The 14203-nt window shown below is 49.6% G+C and overlaps 1 protein-coding gene across 1 annotated transcript; it reads left to right on the top strand.

Annotated features, from left to right (window-relative positions):
• The first annotated feature begins 952 nt into the window (after positions 1-952).
• ING1 (inhibitor of growth family member 1) lies at positions 953-7562 on the top strand. The gene is given in 3 exon segments (XM_052773727.1): positions 953-1885; positions 5918-6099; positions 6101-7562. Coding segments are annotated over 3 exon segments (1599 nt in total). The 5' UTR covers positions 953-990; the 3' UTR covers positions 6623-7562.
• Positions 7563-14203: the final 6641 nt, after the last annotated feature.

The raw sequence follows: 14203 nt of genomic DNA, 5'->3' as shown, positions 1-14203 counted from the left end.
CGAGCGGCACGGGGCTGTACCCGGCGCCCTTCCTCCTCCTCCTCCTCACCGGAGGCGCTCGGAGCCCTCTCCGCCGGGCGGCCAGGCGGAGCGGCGGCAGTCCCCCCCGCCCCGCTACCTCCTTCCCCGCCTGCCGCAGCCCGCTGCGCGGGGGAAGGGGGGGGGGGGCCGCTGGGAAACGTAGTCGGATCCCGTCTGTGACGGACGGCTCCATCTTCTGTCCGCGCTGCGGCGAGTGCGCATGCGCGGCCCCGCCTCCCTCCCCCCCCCCGCACGTTACCCCGCCCCCTTTGCCGCGGCCGGTATCCCGGGCAGCGTTGTCACGGCGGCCGTCCGCTCGCCCGCCCGCTCTCCCTCCCGTCTGGCGAGGATTGGCCGAGGGAGCTGCGGGGCGGGATAGGAGGGAAGAGGCGATTGGCTGCGACGGGTGTCACCCGCCGCGGGGATGATTGATGCGGCTGCCTGGTGAGGAGAGAGAGAGGGAGGGAGGGAGGCAGCGCTTCTCCTCAGCTCAGCGTCCGGCGCCGCGCCGGGTACAGCCCTGCCCCCGGAGCGGGGTGGCGGCGGTGGCGTCGCATGGTTCCCGCTGCCCCGTCCCATCCCGTCCCTCCTAGGAGAAGCCCTGGGGAGCTGCTCCTGTCCGGGCCTGAGCGCGGGCTCCGCCACCAGGTCTCGGGAGGCGAGAGACTCCTCCAAAAGTCCGTGCCCTACCGCAAAAGCATCCAACTTCCCCCGCTCGCAAGCGCCGGCCCCGCGCTCTCCCCTCAGCCTCCCCGCCGGCCGCTCTCCTCACGGCGTCCGCGCAACTTCACCGGACCCTCCGCCCCCCCCCCCCCCCCCCCCCCCCCCCCAGCACCACCACAACCACCTTCCCCCGGCCCGGCCCGGCCGCGGGGGCTTCCTGCCGGCACCGAGCCGCCCACCCCCTCGCTAACGACCGCATCCCCTACCGCCTTCCCTCCCCAAACGTGAGTAAGGGGAGGAGGGACGATGAATATGCAGAGAAACGCTGGCCCCGCCGCGGTTCCGGGCGGGGGAGGGGGAGAGTGTGTGTGTGTGCGGCGAGTGTGCCTGTGTGTGTGTGTGTGTGTGTGTGTACACAGCGCTGGGAGGGGTGCGCATGCGCCGTGCGTGGCGGGGCTGAATGTTTCCCAAGTGTTTGAAACTGGTATTTGGGTTTTCCACGTTGGATCAAGTGCGGCGTATGGGAGCGAGGAGGCTGCGTTAGGATCGCCGGGGAGCGGCGGTGAGGAGAGCGGGGAAGGGGGGAGCGGAGGAGAAGCGGAGCGGAGCGGCGCTGGCGCAGGCAGAGGGGCTGCCGCTGCTTCTGACAGACACTTTGCAGAGCACATTTTGTTTCCAGATTGTTTCGGAGGAGCTGGCTTAAGCCCCCCTCCTTTCTCCTCCTCCTCCTCCCCCCCCCCTCACACACACACACACACAAATCCCTCTGATTGTTCCTACCACCTCCTTCGTGAATTACCCACAACGACAGCCATTCAATCAGCTGCTGCTGGCTGTAGGGGACTGGCGGAGGGTGTGTGTGTGTGTCTCTCTCCGTTTCACACAAGAGGAGTCAGATGTAGCTTCTCTCGGGTTTTGGGGGGAGCTACAGAGAGAGGTGGGCAGGGAGTGAGCCGTTCATCGGGGTTACCGTCTTTGGAGGGAGCAGCACTTGGTCTCGAACAGACAGGGAGAGGTGTGGGGAAGGATATTTTTTTTTTTTTTTTTTTCCTTTGCCGGATGAAAATGTTGAGTCCTGCAAACGGAGACCAGCTTCACCTAGTGAACTATGTGGAGGATTATCTGGACTCCATCGAGTCCATGCCCTTCGATCTGCAGAGAAATGTCTCCTTGATGAGGGAAATTGACGCCAAATATCAAGGTAAGTGCTTTCTCCGTGTGTGTGTGTGTGTGTCCGTGTGTGTGGTATGGGGCTCGGGGGGGGGGAGGGTGTCTTTCCCTTTCTTTTCTTCAGAGCTGAGCCTCGGCTCCGTTTGCCCCTCTGCACCCCACGGGGATGGTAGTTTTATTTTTGGGAGGTGAAAGGAGGGAGAAAGCCGGGAGGAGAGATCCGAGGAGAGAGAGGGGCTGATCTGCAGCGTTAGCTCTTGTCATGGGGCGGAACAAAAGGTCTCCAGCTCCTCTTATTAAGCAAGGACTCTGCTTTTCTGTGTAAATTGCTGGCCAAGAAGGCGGGGGCAGGGAAGTGGGGTGTGCGGTGCACAAAGGGGGGCCGGCCCCGGCCGTGGGGCTGAGGTGGAAGGGTTTCGGGGTACGGAAGAAAGTGCTGGGTGGACAGAGAGGGAGAGATTACAGCACAACATTTAGGAATGTACAGTATTCATTATGGCTGTAGTAGGGGAGAGAGGCAGCTAGTGAGGGAGGGAGGGAGGGAAGGAGGGAGGGAGGGAGGGAGGAGAGGGGGGTTAGGCGAGAGTGGGGGGCAGGGTGTGCTTTCTTCGCTCCCTCCTCGGGGGGTTTCGTTTCACCCCGGTAAAGCAGCCCCGCTCCGTGGGGCGGGGGGGGGACGACGACACGGGACTGGCGTGTGCGGTGTGGGGTGTGCGTGAAAGGGGACGGGGGGGGGGGGAGGATACGGTCGGGTTTACGGATGTGCTGAAGGCTGAAGTGCCCCCTCCTTCCCTTCCCTCCCCGCGCTGCCGGCACTCGGGGCACGCTGTCCCCATGCCCCACGGGCGGAGGGAAGGGGGGAGGCCAGTTTGTGCGGGGCTCGGGGCAGCTTTGTCACTTGCTGGTGTCCGCTCGGGAAGGGGGGGGGGGGGGGAGGGCTTTATTCGGTGCCACCGGCAGCGGTGACAGCCGGGGTACCGGGCGGGGAGGAGGACACCCCCCCCACCACCACCACCCCCCCCTTCCTCCTTTCCCCCCCCGGCGGGCGCGCCGCCCCGCGCCCCCCGTCCATGTGGCCTTAGGGGGCGGTGGGCAGCGAACCCTGCGGTTCCCCCGGTCGCTCGTCGGGCAGCCCGGGGACGGCACTTCTTTGGCCGGGGGGGGGGGGGGGAGGGCGGCACCGGGCCGGGCAAAGGAGGGGAGGGCGGGCAGCGCGCTCCGAGCCCACGCCACCGGCGCGCAGCGCTACGCTCCGCGGGCGCCTCCGCGCTTTGCTGGGGAATCGGCGGCGCCGCGGCTTTTATCGACGCCCCTCGTTAGCATATCGCGGCTCGCCCCACCCCTCGGCGGCGCTGATAGGGGGGGTAGCTTCCCCACGGACCGGCCGCGGCCCGCCCCCCTCTCGCCGATTGGTCCTCGGTCCGGGCTATTCCGCCTTGTGCTCCGCCTCCTCGTGACGTTTCGAGAAGCAACTTTTTTGTGGGGTTGATTTGAATATCTCGGCCTGCCCCGGCTTGCGCGTTCTGATTGGCTGGGGCGGCAGCAGCGGGCAGGCCAACCTTGGGCGTCCGGAGCGTGACTGACGTGTTCTCGGGACGGGGGACGCCGCTCTTCCCGCCTCCTCTTGCTCGTGAATGGCGCGGCGGTGCCGGAGGGGGCGGGCTCAAGCTCCCTCCGCCCGCTGCGATTGGCTGCCTTTCCCCCCTTCCTCCCTTGGCTATTATTTTTTACTTTCTGGTTCTTTCTGGTTCCGATTGGCAACAGCGGGCCGGCAGGGGCGGGCTCTCCCCCTCGGCGCCTCTGATAGGCGCCAGGGTGGGCGGGCCGCCGCGCCTCTCCGCCCGGTGGCCGCCGCCTGCTCCCGCGCCCCGCCTCCGCTGTGACGCCGCCAACCGGGAAGGGGAGGGGAGGGGGGGGCGGAGACCCGCCGCCGGTTTCCTGCCGGAGAACAATAGCTGCTCCGTCACTTCCGGGGCGTTGCCGCCGCCCTGGTTGCTAGGAGAAGGCGGCGGGCGGGCTGCCCCGCGTTCGCTCCGTAATGGCGGCGCCTGGAGCCCTCACCGGCACCGGCACCGGGAGAGCTGCCTTGGGCCGTGGCTGCCGTCCCGCCCGCCTCCGCCGCCCCCGGGGTGGGGGGGTGGGGGGTTGTCTCCCCGTGAGGGCCGCGGAACCGTCCTGGGAATAAAGCTCTCGGGACGCGGGACGCCTTTTTTTAAACCGTGATTTTCGTTGTGGTTTCAGTGGCGCGCGCGCTCCCAGCCGGTGAACGACGGCGTAAATCGCGCAAAAACCCCCGACTGTTGTGTGGTAGCAAGAGAGAGAGTATCCGTGATGAAAGCTAGCCTCCCCGCCAGACAGAGGTGGGTCGAAGGGGTCCCATCAGCCCAGGGCCAAAACTCCGAACGCAAAACTTCTGCCTCTCAGCCCTTGGACGTACTTAACGCTGGGCCTGTAGTCTCCCCGAATCCTTAATCTTCTGTACGTTCGGGGCTTTTTTTTGGTGGTGGTTTGGGTTCGGGGTTTTCCTTTCTCTTTTGTTTAGGGTTGTTTTGTAGTCAGGAAAAAAAGGCATTCGCTTAAGATAGTTCGTAACGCATTGGAATACTAATTTTGGTCAGATAGGTTATATTGCAGTACCGGCTGACAGTTTGTGCTTAACCAATGTGAGAAGCATAGGCTGCAGCTCTAAAAACTGAAGTAAAACTTGCGTAAACTTTCCATGTCTTCACTAGAAATTAGGGACACGTGTGTTCAAAAAAATCTGCCCAGGCAAGACAAAACCTAAATCACAGGATAACAATTAGTTGCATATGTATCACATTCTCTTATTTAAAAAAAAAAAAAAAGTAAGTTTAAAAACGTTTTGGTAATGCCATTTGCATGTATAAGAGATCCTGGTTTCTGTTAGGTGAATTGAGGTTAGATTTTACATCTCAGTATATTTTGCTTCTCTAAGGCAGAACATTCTAACCTGTGAGAACGGGAAAAATCAGAGAAGAAAGGAGATGCAGGAAAAACATTCTGCATGTTTTTGAGGACTTAGTATGGAAATGCTGAGTGTCCTGTATGTTTGAGTTGATTTGAGTATTGCAGTGAAACTCAAAAACATCTGCTTAAAAAGAGGTTTCTAGAACTGTTCTTGAAACTTTTAACACTTTTGTGCAGCATTCTTTCTTATAAACTGTTGGTGCAATTCAAGATCTAATGTATTTTCAGTGTTAGCATTTTAAATTGGAAGCTCTAGCTGCTCCAATTGTTGCATATCATCCTTAATGTTATCTTCTAACTACTTCATCTCCTTCTTTGCAGTAAATATTTAATGACGGTTATATTTCTGTGTTTTAAAAAGCAAGCAACAGGTATTTTGCAGAAAGTATAGGGAGGAAATCATCTACACATCTTGGATATTGTAATCCTAATGCTGTAGTCCTAGGGATTTAAGTGGCCTCACATTTTCCGCAAAAGTAACTCAGTAGTATCGGATGAAACTTGCCGTAGCTTAGGGTCCAGCCCCATGTATTTGGAGTTCTTCTGCATCAGCTGTCAAGTGTGATAGTGATTATTAAGTAACCCAGCATCCGATTTCTACGCTGGTTTGCGCTTGCTTTCTCTCCCACTCTCTTTCTCCCACTCTCAGTCATTCACTAAAAATATTAATGTTGTTACACAGAAAATGTCCAGGAAAACAGTCTATCAATTTCCCCTCTAATTTTACAAATAATTTTGGGACTTTTGATGGTGTGCATGTATTTATTTAGTTAGTTCGTTCTTTTTAATTACTGATAAGTTTAAAGGGAAGAATTGTCAGCATGCGTAATGTTATATGTGGTCACTTTCTTTTCTAAATCAGCATTTGTGTTCTATTCCTGCGGGACCGACTAGAAGAAAAGTAATCCACTGGAGTCATGAGCCCCTTCCTTGTCAGATACCAGCTTCAGGGAATCTGTCTTTGATCAGCTTTGTGCATTACGAAAAGGTGTTGCTGCGTGGAACAATATGGGAAGGCTTTGTTTCACCATTCCCCGTGTCGAAAATATTTATAGTTTTTATTTTTTCCTTGCAGAGATTCTGAAGGACCTGGATGATTACTATGAAAAATTTAAACGAGAGACAGATGCCGTGCAGAAGAGAAGAATGTTGCACTGCATACAGAGAGCCTTGATTCGGAGTCAGGAACTGGGGGACGAGAAGATCCAAATCGTCAGTCAGATGGTGGAGCTCGTTGAGAACAGAACCAGGCAAGTGGGACAGCCACGTGGAACTGTTTGAGACTTGTCAAGAGACTAACGATACCACTGGAAACAGCGGGAAAGCCAGCCAAGATAAGTCAAAGAATGAGACAATCGCACAGGCTGAAAAGCCCAACAATAAGAGATCGAGGCGGCAAAGGAATAACGAGAATCGAGAAAATGCTTCAAATAATCATGATCATGACGACATCACCTCAGGAACTCCAAAGGAGAAGAAAGCAAAAACGTCCAAGAAGAAGAAACGATCCAAGGCTAAAGCAGAGAGGGAAGCTTCTCCCCCAGACCTTCCTATTGACCCTAACGAGCCAACATACTGCTTGTGCAACCAAGTCTCCTATGGAGAAATGATAGGATGCGATAATGACGAGTGCCCCATTGAGTGGTTTCACTTTTCCTGCGTGGGACTCAATCATAAACCAAAGGGCAAATGGTACTGCCCCAAATGTAGAGGAGAAAACGAGAAAACTATGGACAAGGCATTGGAGAAGTCTAAAAAAGAAAGGGCCTACAACAGGTAGTTTGTGGACTTTTCAGAGCAAAGAAGAATAGAACCACCAAACCAGTGTATTTATTGTCAGCGTCACCTTTGTTGAGGTGAAAGGATTGTAAAATGTATATTTTTAAAGGAGGTTTAAAACCGAACCATTCCTGTTATAGGGACGGCAATAAGCAATTTTGTTTTTCGTTTGGTAAACTGTAACAAGAATGTGGTCTGTGGACCAATGTATTCCAAAAGTAAAGTTATAAAAGTTTAAACTGAGTATTCGGGTGGGTCTTAAAAGATAAATTAATAATTTTTTTTTTCTTTTTTTTCTTTTTTTTCAGTGCTGGTAGCACTCTACCCATTAAAATTTTGATGACAAATATCTCTGAAATGTAATTTCGTTTTCTTTAATGAAAATTGTTATCTACCTTTTGAGCAAAATTGTTAAATAGTTTAGCCATCTGGTTGTATCTGAATAAAGCTGCAATACATTACAAATGTAACTTCTTTTGGTGATAAGCAGTGCAAGAGCAAACAAAAGGAGGGTAAAATTTGGTTCCTGCTACAAAGTGTCAGTATAACAGTTCAATAGCAAATGTTTAAATAGGCTTAGAGAATTATTTTTAAAAAAAAAAAGTTAATGGTTAAATTTTACACAACAAATATTTTATATGCTGGCCAAGTACCACGAGGGCCATTTTAAAATGATTGAATATGTTTTATATTTAACCAGGAAGTGGTTTAGTAATGAGACTTAACATAAACGAAGCTTTATACTGTCACAGATAGTAGTGTAGCAATCCTTAATTTGTTCAAGTTGTATAAATGTACATTTTTAAGTGGAGTTGCACTTACTGTATTATACTTGGAAATGCAGCCAAATGCCATTGTGTAACCAATGTGCATTTCCTGCTGTATGTATGAAAATTGTACAGCTGTGATATTAAGAAATAAATGAAACAACTTTGACAGTTTGCTGCTTTAGCAATCATGTTTAATGATCATTCATATAGCTTAAAAAAAAAAAATTGTCTTTAACCTCAGCAGCTCCAGCAAGCTGCTGCTAGGAAGCCTGAAACTGTTGTAGTGGTAACCAAATTACAGTTCTGATAATGAATCTTCATAGACTGTAGGGCCAGCAAGGTCATAGGAGAGCCAAAATAGCATTTAACTTTCCATCCAAATCTCCTCTTTTTGTGCTTGCAGTCACTCCCTGACCCGGACATTTATCTAAAAATCGATAGTATAGAGCTGGTCTTGTTCAGTTTTTTTCATGCTTTTACGCTGTGGATATAAATTATTCCATGTTTGTTATCAGCAGAAAGATCTTTTGCATTACAGCATTTTCAAAGTATTATTGCAGCCGTTCCAGGGTAGGCATTTTTATTCTTCATGGTCACCTCATACAAAAATGTACTAGCTGTGACGGTGGTGCCATGTGTTAGATGAGGTGTCCAGACCCTCTGTCGCTTAGCTTTGTAGTGAAGCTTGGTCAGAGTGTTTTCCTTCACCTGCGTGGCTGGAGGGGCTGATGTTCTGGCTGAGCTGGTTTGGTCTCCTCGTCCCCCTGCGGCCCTCCACTGCAAGTGAGAAGGGGATGGGACCGGCAGTGGGAAGGTTGTGAAATCTGGTGGGTCAGACAACAGTCTTGTAAGAGTATGGGAGGCTGAGGTTGGGTTTTTTTGGAACACGGCATTCTCTTAAAATTTATAATTGTGTTGTTTTGCTTCCTGGACAGTGAAACTGTACCACTGAAGTGATGCTGCTTTTTCCCAATGTATTCCAGCAGGTCTTTCTCTTGGAAGTAGGGGAGACAAGGTTTTGGATCCAGCTGAACGTGAGGCAGTTGAAGGGGCTCAGTGTTTTCTAAAGATGTACTGAAAAGCTTCAAGGTGTGCCGCATCACCTTGCGTGGGTATTCCTTGCCAGACAGACATAGTCACGCTGACAAGCAGAAGTCCTGTTGTACTTCTGAATAGGTATACAAAGCGTGCGTGCATGCATGTACCTTCGTGTTTCCAGTCGCTACAGGCTGTCACGTTACACCGAGCCGTCTTTGCCCTGGGCAAACGACCACTCCGACTCACATCTCCTGCTCCTGAGGTGGTTTAGGGTTGGTGTGCAATTTCTCTACTCTCCTACCCTTCTCTTTTCTTCTTCTCTCTAAAGCATTCTGGTTCTCCATTCTCCCTACGCACTTACTGGTCTTTCCTGCTCCTCCCTCCCTCCACTTGCTGTTGTTGTGGCTAATCCCAATGTTTCTGGTCTTTTCTGCCTCGGCCGTTCTGTTGTCCTCCCACCAGCCTATGCTGAGAACGTCGATACTTGGCAGGACTGTACTAGTGAAACCCCAGTGAAGCTTTCTATAGGAACGCGTGCAGACACAGTTTCAAACCGAGCCTTTTTCATGAAATGTCTGCATTGGTTCTGCAGGGCATTTTGAATGTGAAAAGCTAGAAGAACACAACGAAGGTGCAAAGGAGTATGGTAAGAAAGTTCAGCTAAAGGTGGATCGGTAGAGTAGTATTTACACTGCCCTTAAATGAATTTATTTCCAGCTACTGAGGGCTGGCTGTGGTCTCCTGTGTTTCAGTCTTTTTCAAAAGACAGCTGCTGATCTGCAAAGCAGGTTGGAGTTATACTCCTTTCCTCATTTTTCCAAGACTTGGGTTATCTTCCCAACTCGCCTGTTACAGGCTGCAATGCTGCTCTGCTGCTTGACCCCGAGGGCTGACTGGACCGGCATGGTGCCATTTGACAGGTCTAGTTTCAGTCGATGGGCACAAATTGATGACTTTAGTTAGATGCGCGGGACTCTGCTGTGGCACTAAGCTCTTTGTTGATGGAAGTGAAGCCATCTCATGTTATACTGACACACTGCCAAGTGCTGCGTATTGTGCGAACTTTGTTCTGGCTTTGGTATCTTGTCTAAAATGCTGTCTTTACAAAATGTCTTTACAAATCCTCCTTTCTTAGTGTTGTGGTTTAACCCCAGCCAGCAACTAAGCACCAAGCAGCCACTCGGTCACTCCTCTCCCCCCCCCCATGAGATGGGGAGGAGAATCAAAAACAAGTAAAACTCATGGGTTGAGATAGGAACAGTTTAATCATTGAAATAAAAATTAAAGTATAATAGTAATGAAAAGGAAGATAACAAAAAGAGGGTGAAATATAACCCAAGAAAGACAAGTGATGCGCAATGCAATTGCTCGCCACTCGATGCCCAGTTAGTTCCCAAGCAGCGATCCCCCCCAGGCCAACTCCCCCCAGTTTATATACTGGGCATGACGTCACATGGTATGGAATACCCCTTTGGCCAGTTTGGGTCAGCTGTCCTGGCTGTGTCCCCTCCCAACTCCCTCTGCCTCTCCAGCCTTGTTGCTGGCTGGGCATGATAAGCTGAAAAATCCTTGACTTGGTCTAAACCCTACTGAGCAACAACTGAAAACATCGGTGTGTTATCAACACACTTCTCATACTGAACCCAAAACAGCACAGTACCAGCTACTAGGAAGAAAATTAACTCTATCCCAGCCAAAACCAGGACACTTAGTTATTCAGAGGGTGTCTAATGCTCATGAGAAACTGCCATCCTTTGAGCCAATTTTCATTATTTCTGTGTGATTTGTGACAGTGCTGTCATTTGGGGAGATCATCTGCAGGTTTGAGAAAACATCTGAATCTCGCAGTGACCCTTTCCTGCTGAGGCTGCCAACAAACGGCTTGAGTGAGAGGAGAACTCTTCTAAGAACTGAGCTAAGGCTTCTAACTCATTTCCCACAGGCTCGTGAGCAGCTATGGGGTATGGTAGCATTAATACAGTATACAAAAATCAGCAGATGTTCGCTGAGGAGGAAGCCACAGCAGTAGGAATTGCAAACTTAAAGTTCTCACTGAAAACGCGCAGGCTGCTGTAATCACTGCTGATCTGTGATAGGTGACACAGGTAAGTCCATATTGTGTTGCTGAACCCTGGAGCTGATGACAAAGTCCTTCCGACTACTGAAAAGCACCGTTTCAACACGCAAGTCGAGGGAGCTGGCAGCAAACCTTACACCTGGGTCATCCCCGTCCTCCGACGGCAGATTTGTTCTGCAGGAGGGCGGCTGGCAGTGAAGAGCTGGTGCTGAAGGCACAAGTCAGGAGGTAAAGGGCGGCAGCGAGGGAGCCCTTTGGGTGCTACGTCAGCTCCAGTTGCAAAATGTTCCCAGCGGGACAGAGAGAGAGAACCACCGTGAGCCTGAAACAGCAGAGCAAAGCTTCGGTTTCAACCATTGTATCACCTGAAAGCATCCCAATTAAGCAGAACTACTGTCTCCATTAAACAGCAGCAACCGTGGCCATGTGTATCATTAGGTTTAAATAGGTTTCTTACTAATTAAGCACAGTTGCTGATTAACTGTGTCCTAATTTTGTGGAGCGTGCAGAATAAATACAATTGGATTGGACTGCTCCACTGGTCTCATTTTTTGGTAGGGTGTTTTTAGTTAATCTTTGAAATTGTAATAACAGTGAAAGAGAGAGAGAGAGAGAAAATACCGTAAACTGTTTCACAGATTATAATACAAAACCAGTTCTCTGTAATAGAAATGCTTCAAAACAAATTTGAATGCCCTTGGAGTGCATTCTGTTGCTTTAGTTAGACTTATCATCATCCTCACGGCCTATTTGCTCTGCGTACGTTAAAAAACCCAAACCCTTGTGCTAGCCATAGCTCAAAAGAGCTAATAATTTCCCGCTTCTGAGCATCAAAAGTAGTGTGAGCATTCAATATAACGTCAAAAAATAATCAAGCTAATAATACTTCATGCAGCTTCTTTCCCAGCTATTACTGATGACCCAAATGTAACGAGGAGGAGGAACGACGCAGTAAGGAAGAGCACCGGAGCAGACGGAGTATGCGTAGGAAGCGCTGAAAGACAGTGTTAAGGTTTTCTCCTGAGTTCAGGATGCCTAGATTACTTTTCCCAGTAAGCGTTTATTGTAGTTGGTAGTCAAAACTGGCTAACGCCCCTCTGTCCCCTCTGACGGCGGGGGGCTGTGTCAGTGGCCAGGACGGGAGTGAGGAGGGCTGGTGGCTCTCCCCAGCCGCGGGCTTCTGCTTGTCCATGTCTGAAGCCCGACTGCCAGGTTACGTCGATCCTTCCGTTTGCAGTAGAAATGGCTTTGCCAGTGGGGTCCCCGTCCCTCGCCCTGGCGCGCGATGCTGGCCCCTCTGCAGGACCTCACCGCTCTTCCAGCTCTGCCGGAAAAAAGCAAAAGGTGCTCGATACCAAACTTCTAAAAACAGGTACCAGCGCTTGCATCTCCAGCTCTCACTTGAGAAGCGTAAGTAAACGTTGTGGCTTATCATCCTCGAGAAGGACTGCTGGCTTTGCTGTCCTCTCCGAAACAGCCTGGTAGTTCAGCTCACCATTCTTTAAGACTTTGCATACTGTCCATCTGACATAAGGCCATGCATTCTCCCATGCTGCAGTAACGAAGACTGTGGAAGTAATCCCGGTCAGATGGATGGACGCCTTGGAGAAGTCAAAATTCCTTTCAGTTGTTGGGGTGAAAATCTAACCTCCATCCATGTTTTAGGTAACTAGTGAAGCAGGGAGCAAAAAAGGTGTCTGAAATGGCAGAATTCTTTGCGATACAGCAATTTGAGTTTCTGTTCGACTGTGCTGTATGCACTGTGCGCCTGTGCGCTGAGTCTATCCCAGAAAAAAGTTTCAAGGTAATTCCTCAGATTGTTTATCAAATGTAGTCCTGTGGATATCGACAGTAATGTTCATTTTTAAGCTGCTTGAAGTAGTTACTTTTATTTTCAATAGCTTACTTTAATAAGTCAGCCTTTCTATATGGCCGTCGGCCGAGACTGAGGGCTGGAAGAGACTCGGGGAGCTGCAGAAGGTACAAGCAGCAGGCGACTTCGTGCCTGTGGTACATCAGTTTTCCACGCAGGTGCTGGCTGAACTGGCCCTGAACTTCTGCTCCATGCTTTGGGGAAAGGATCACGATGCAAAGAAAATGGAGTCATCTCTTGCATTCTGCTTGCTGACAAGTTGGGTAAGGCCCTAAGAGATTAACATATCTAGGGCTGGTAACTCAGCATCATAAAAAAAAAAAAAATATATATATATATATACTTAAAATAAACTTGGATCCTTTAAGTGAATATCTAAAACTTGGGTAAGACAGATAGCAGCACCTTCATACTCTCAGTCTGTGGAAGAATTAATGCAAATTAAATGACTGTTGTCCCCTCTAGTGCTATACATCCTGAACTCCCTCATCATACAATGCACTTTGCTAGTTCGATTTTTTTTTCCAAATAAATCAAACTTGAAAAAAAAAGGGGGTTTTAATGATAAGGATGAGAAAAGCAAGTGAATTGTGCATAAATGATTTACCTGCATACAGAAAGGACTGTTTTGCTGTGTTAATTAAAAGATATATATCAGGGGACTTTTCTTTCTGCCAGCCTCCTCTCTCCTTGAGATTTGCATGGTTTCATCTGAAATAAAATGCTCTGTTCTCACAATACCTTCTTCAGTCTTAGAAGTCTGGGAACAGACAATTTATTGAGAGCTGTATCAGTAAAAGATGAATTGTTAGATGCATGTTCCACACAGTGATTTTATTCAACAACTAAAAGATTAAGGGCAATTCTTTCAGAAAAGTCCCCTGAGTTTGAATGCTTTAGTTTGTAGGTGTCCCTGGAGGACATTGCAAGTAGAAGGAAATGAATGTAACATGTCTTAAACTTTAATCAAGTCTAATCTATGGTCACAGTTACTTAAAAACTTTGATCGTGATCATATCATTTCAGCATAGTGTCACTGCAGAAGAGAAATATGATTGTTTGGATGCCTTGATTTTGCATTTCCATGTTTTATCAGGATTTGATTTATTTTATGTTTTGTCTGAGTTTTTTATCTGCTGACCCTATTCTGCTTGGATTGGAGACAGCTTCAAGAAGACAAAAGCAGTATTTTTAAATTAAAATTACTGATACTGCTCTCGATCTTTGTTGTCCACACTCATATATATTATTTTTTTTGCCTGGGAATACAGAAGGTGTCGTGAGAGCTCCCTTATGCTGAGCCCTTAGAATGAACACAAAGAAACCTTTACAAAAGGAAGAGAGGGATTTGTAAAGAGTGGAAATAAGGCTACAATGCCAAGGTAAACAGCTGGACTTTGGTATCAAAAGTAATCCTTCCTGGCCCATAAAAGATTTAAAGGAGTTCTATCTAAATAGCTCCAAGGGAAATAGAGCATCATATTTCCCCAAAAGATAAACACAAAGTATGCGACACTTCCGCACTTGGGCAGTTTTGGTGAAAGGACGGGAGGCTGTTAGGTGCAGGGCGAGCAGCAGCAACATTTTGCGAAGCCAGAACTGTGTCGTGCTGTACGAGAGAATATTGAGGAACTGTTAGAAGTGGGTTACCAAGGCGTCCTATCATCTCCAGGTGTTATTTTACAGAAGGCACCGCTGGCCAGGAGATAGCACCCGTGTCCACGGAGGTTTCAAGGGAAGCCAAAGCACCTTCTTTGCGCAAGTTGGAGGCCAAGGGTCCACTTACTGCGTCTGACAGAGCAGAAGAGGGCAAAAATATATTTG

The sequence above is a fragment of the Harpia harpyja genome, chromosome 22 (genome assembly GCF_026419915.1).
Source record: "Harpia harpyja isolate bHarHar1 chromosome 22, bHarHar1 primary haplotype, whole genome shotgun sequence".
In the NCBI taxonomy this organism is placed as follows: domain Eukaryota; kingdom Metazoa; phylum Chordata; class Aves; order Accipitriformes; family Accipitridae; genus Harpia; species Harpia harpyja.
Note: the sequence above shows the minus strand (reverse complement) of the source record. Positions and strands in the feature narration are given on the sequence as shown.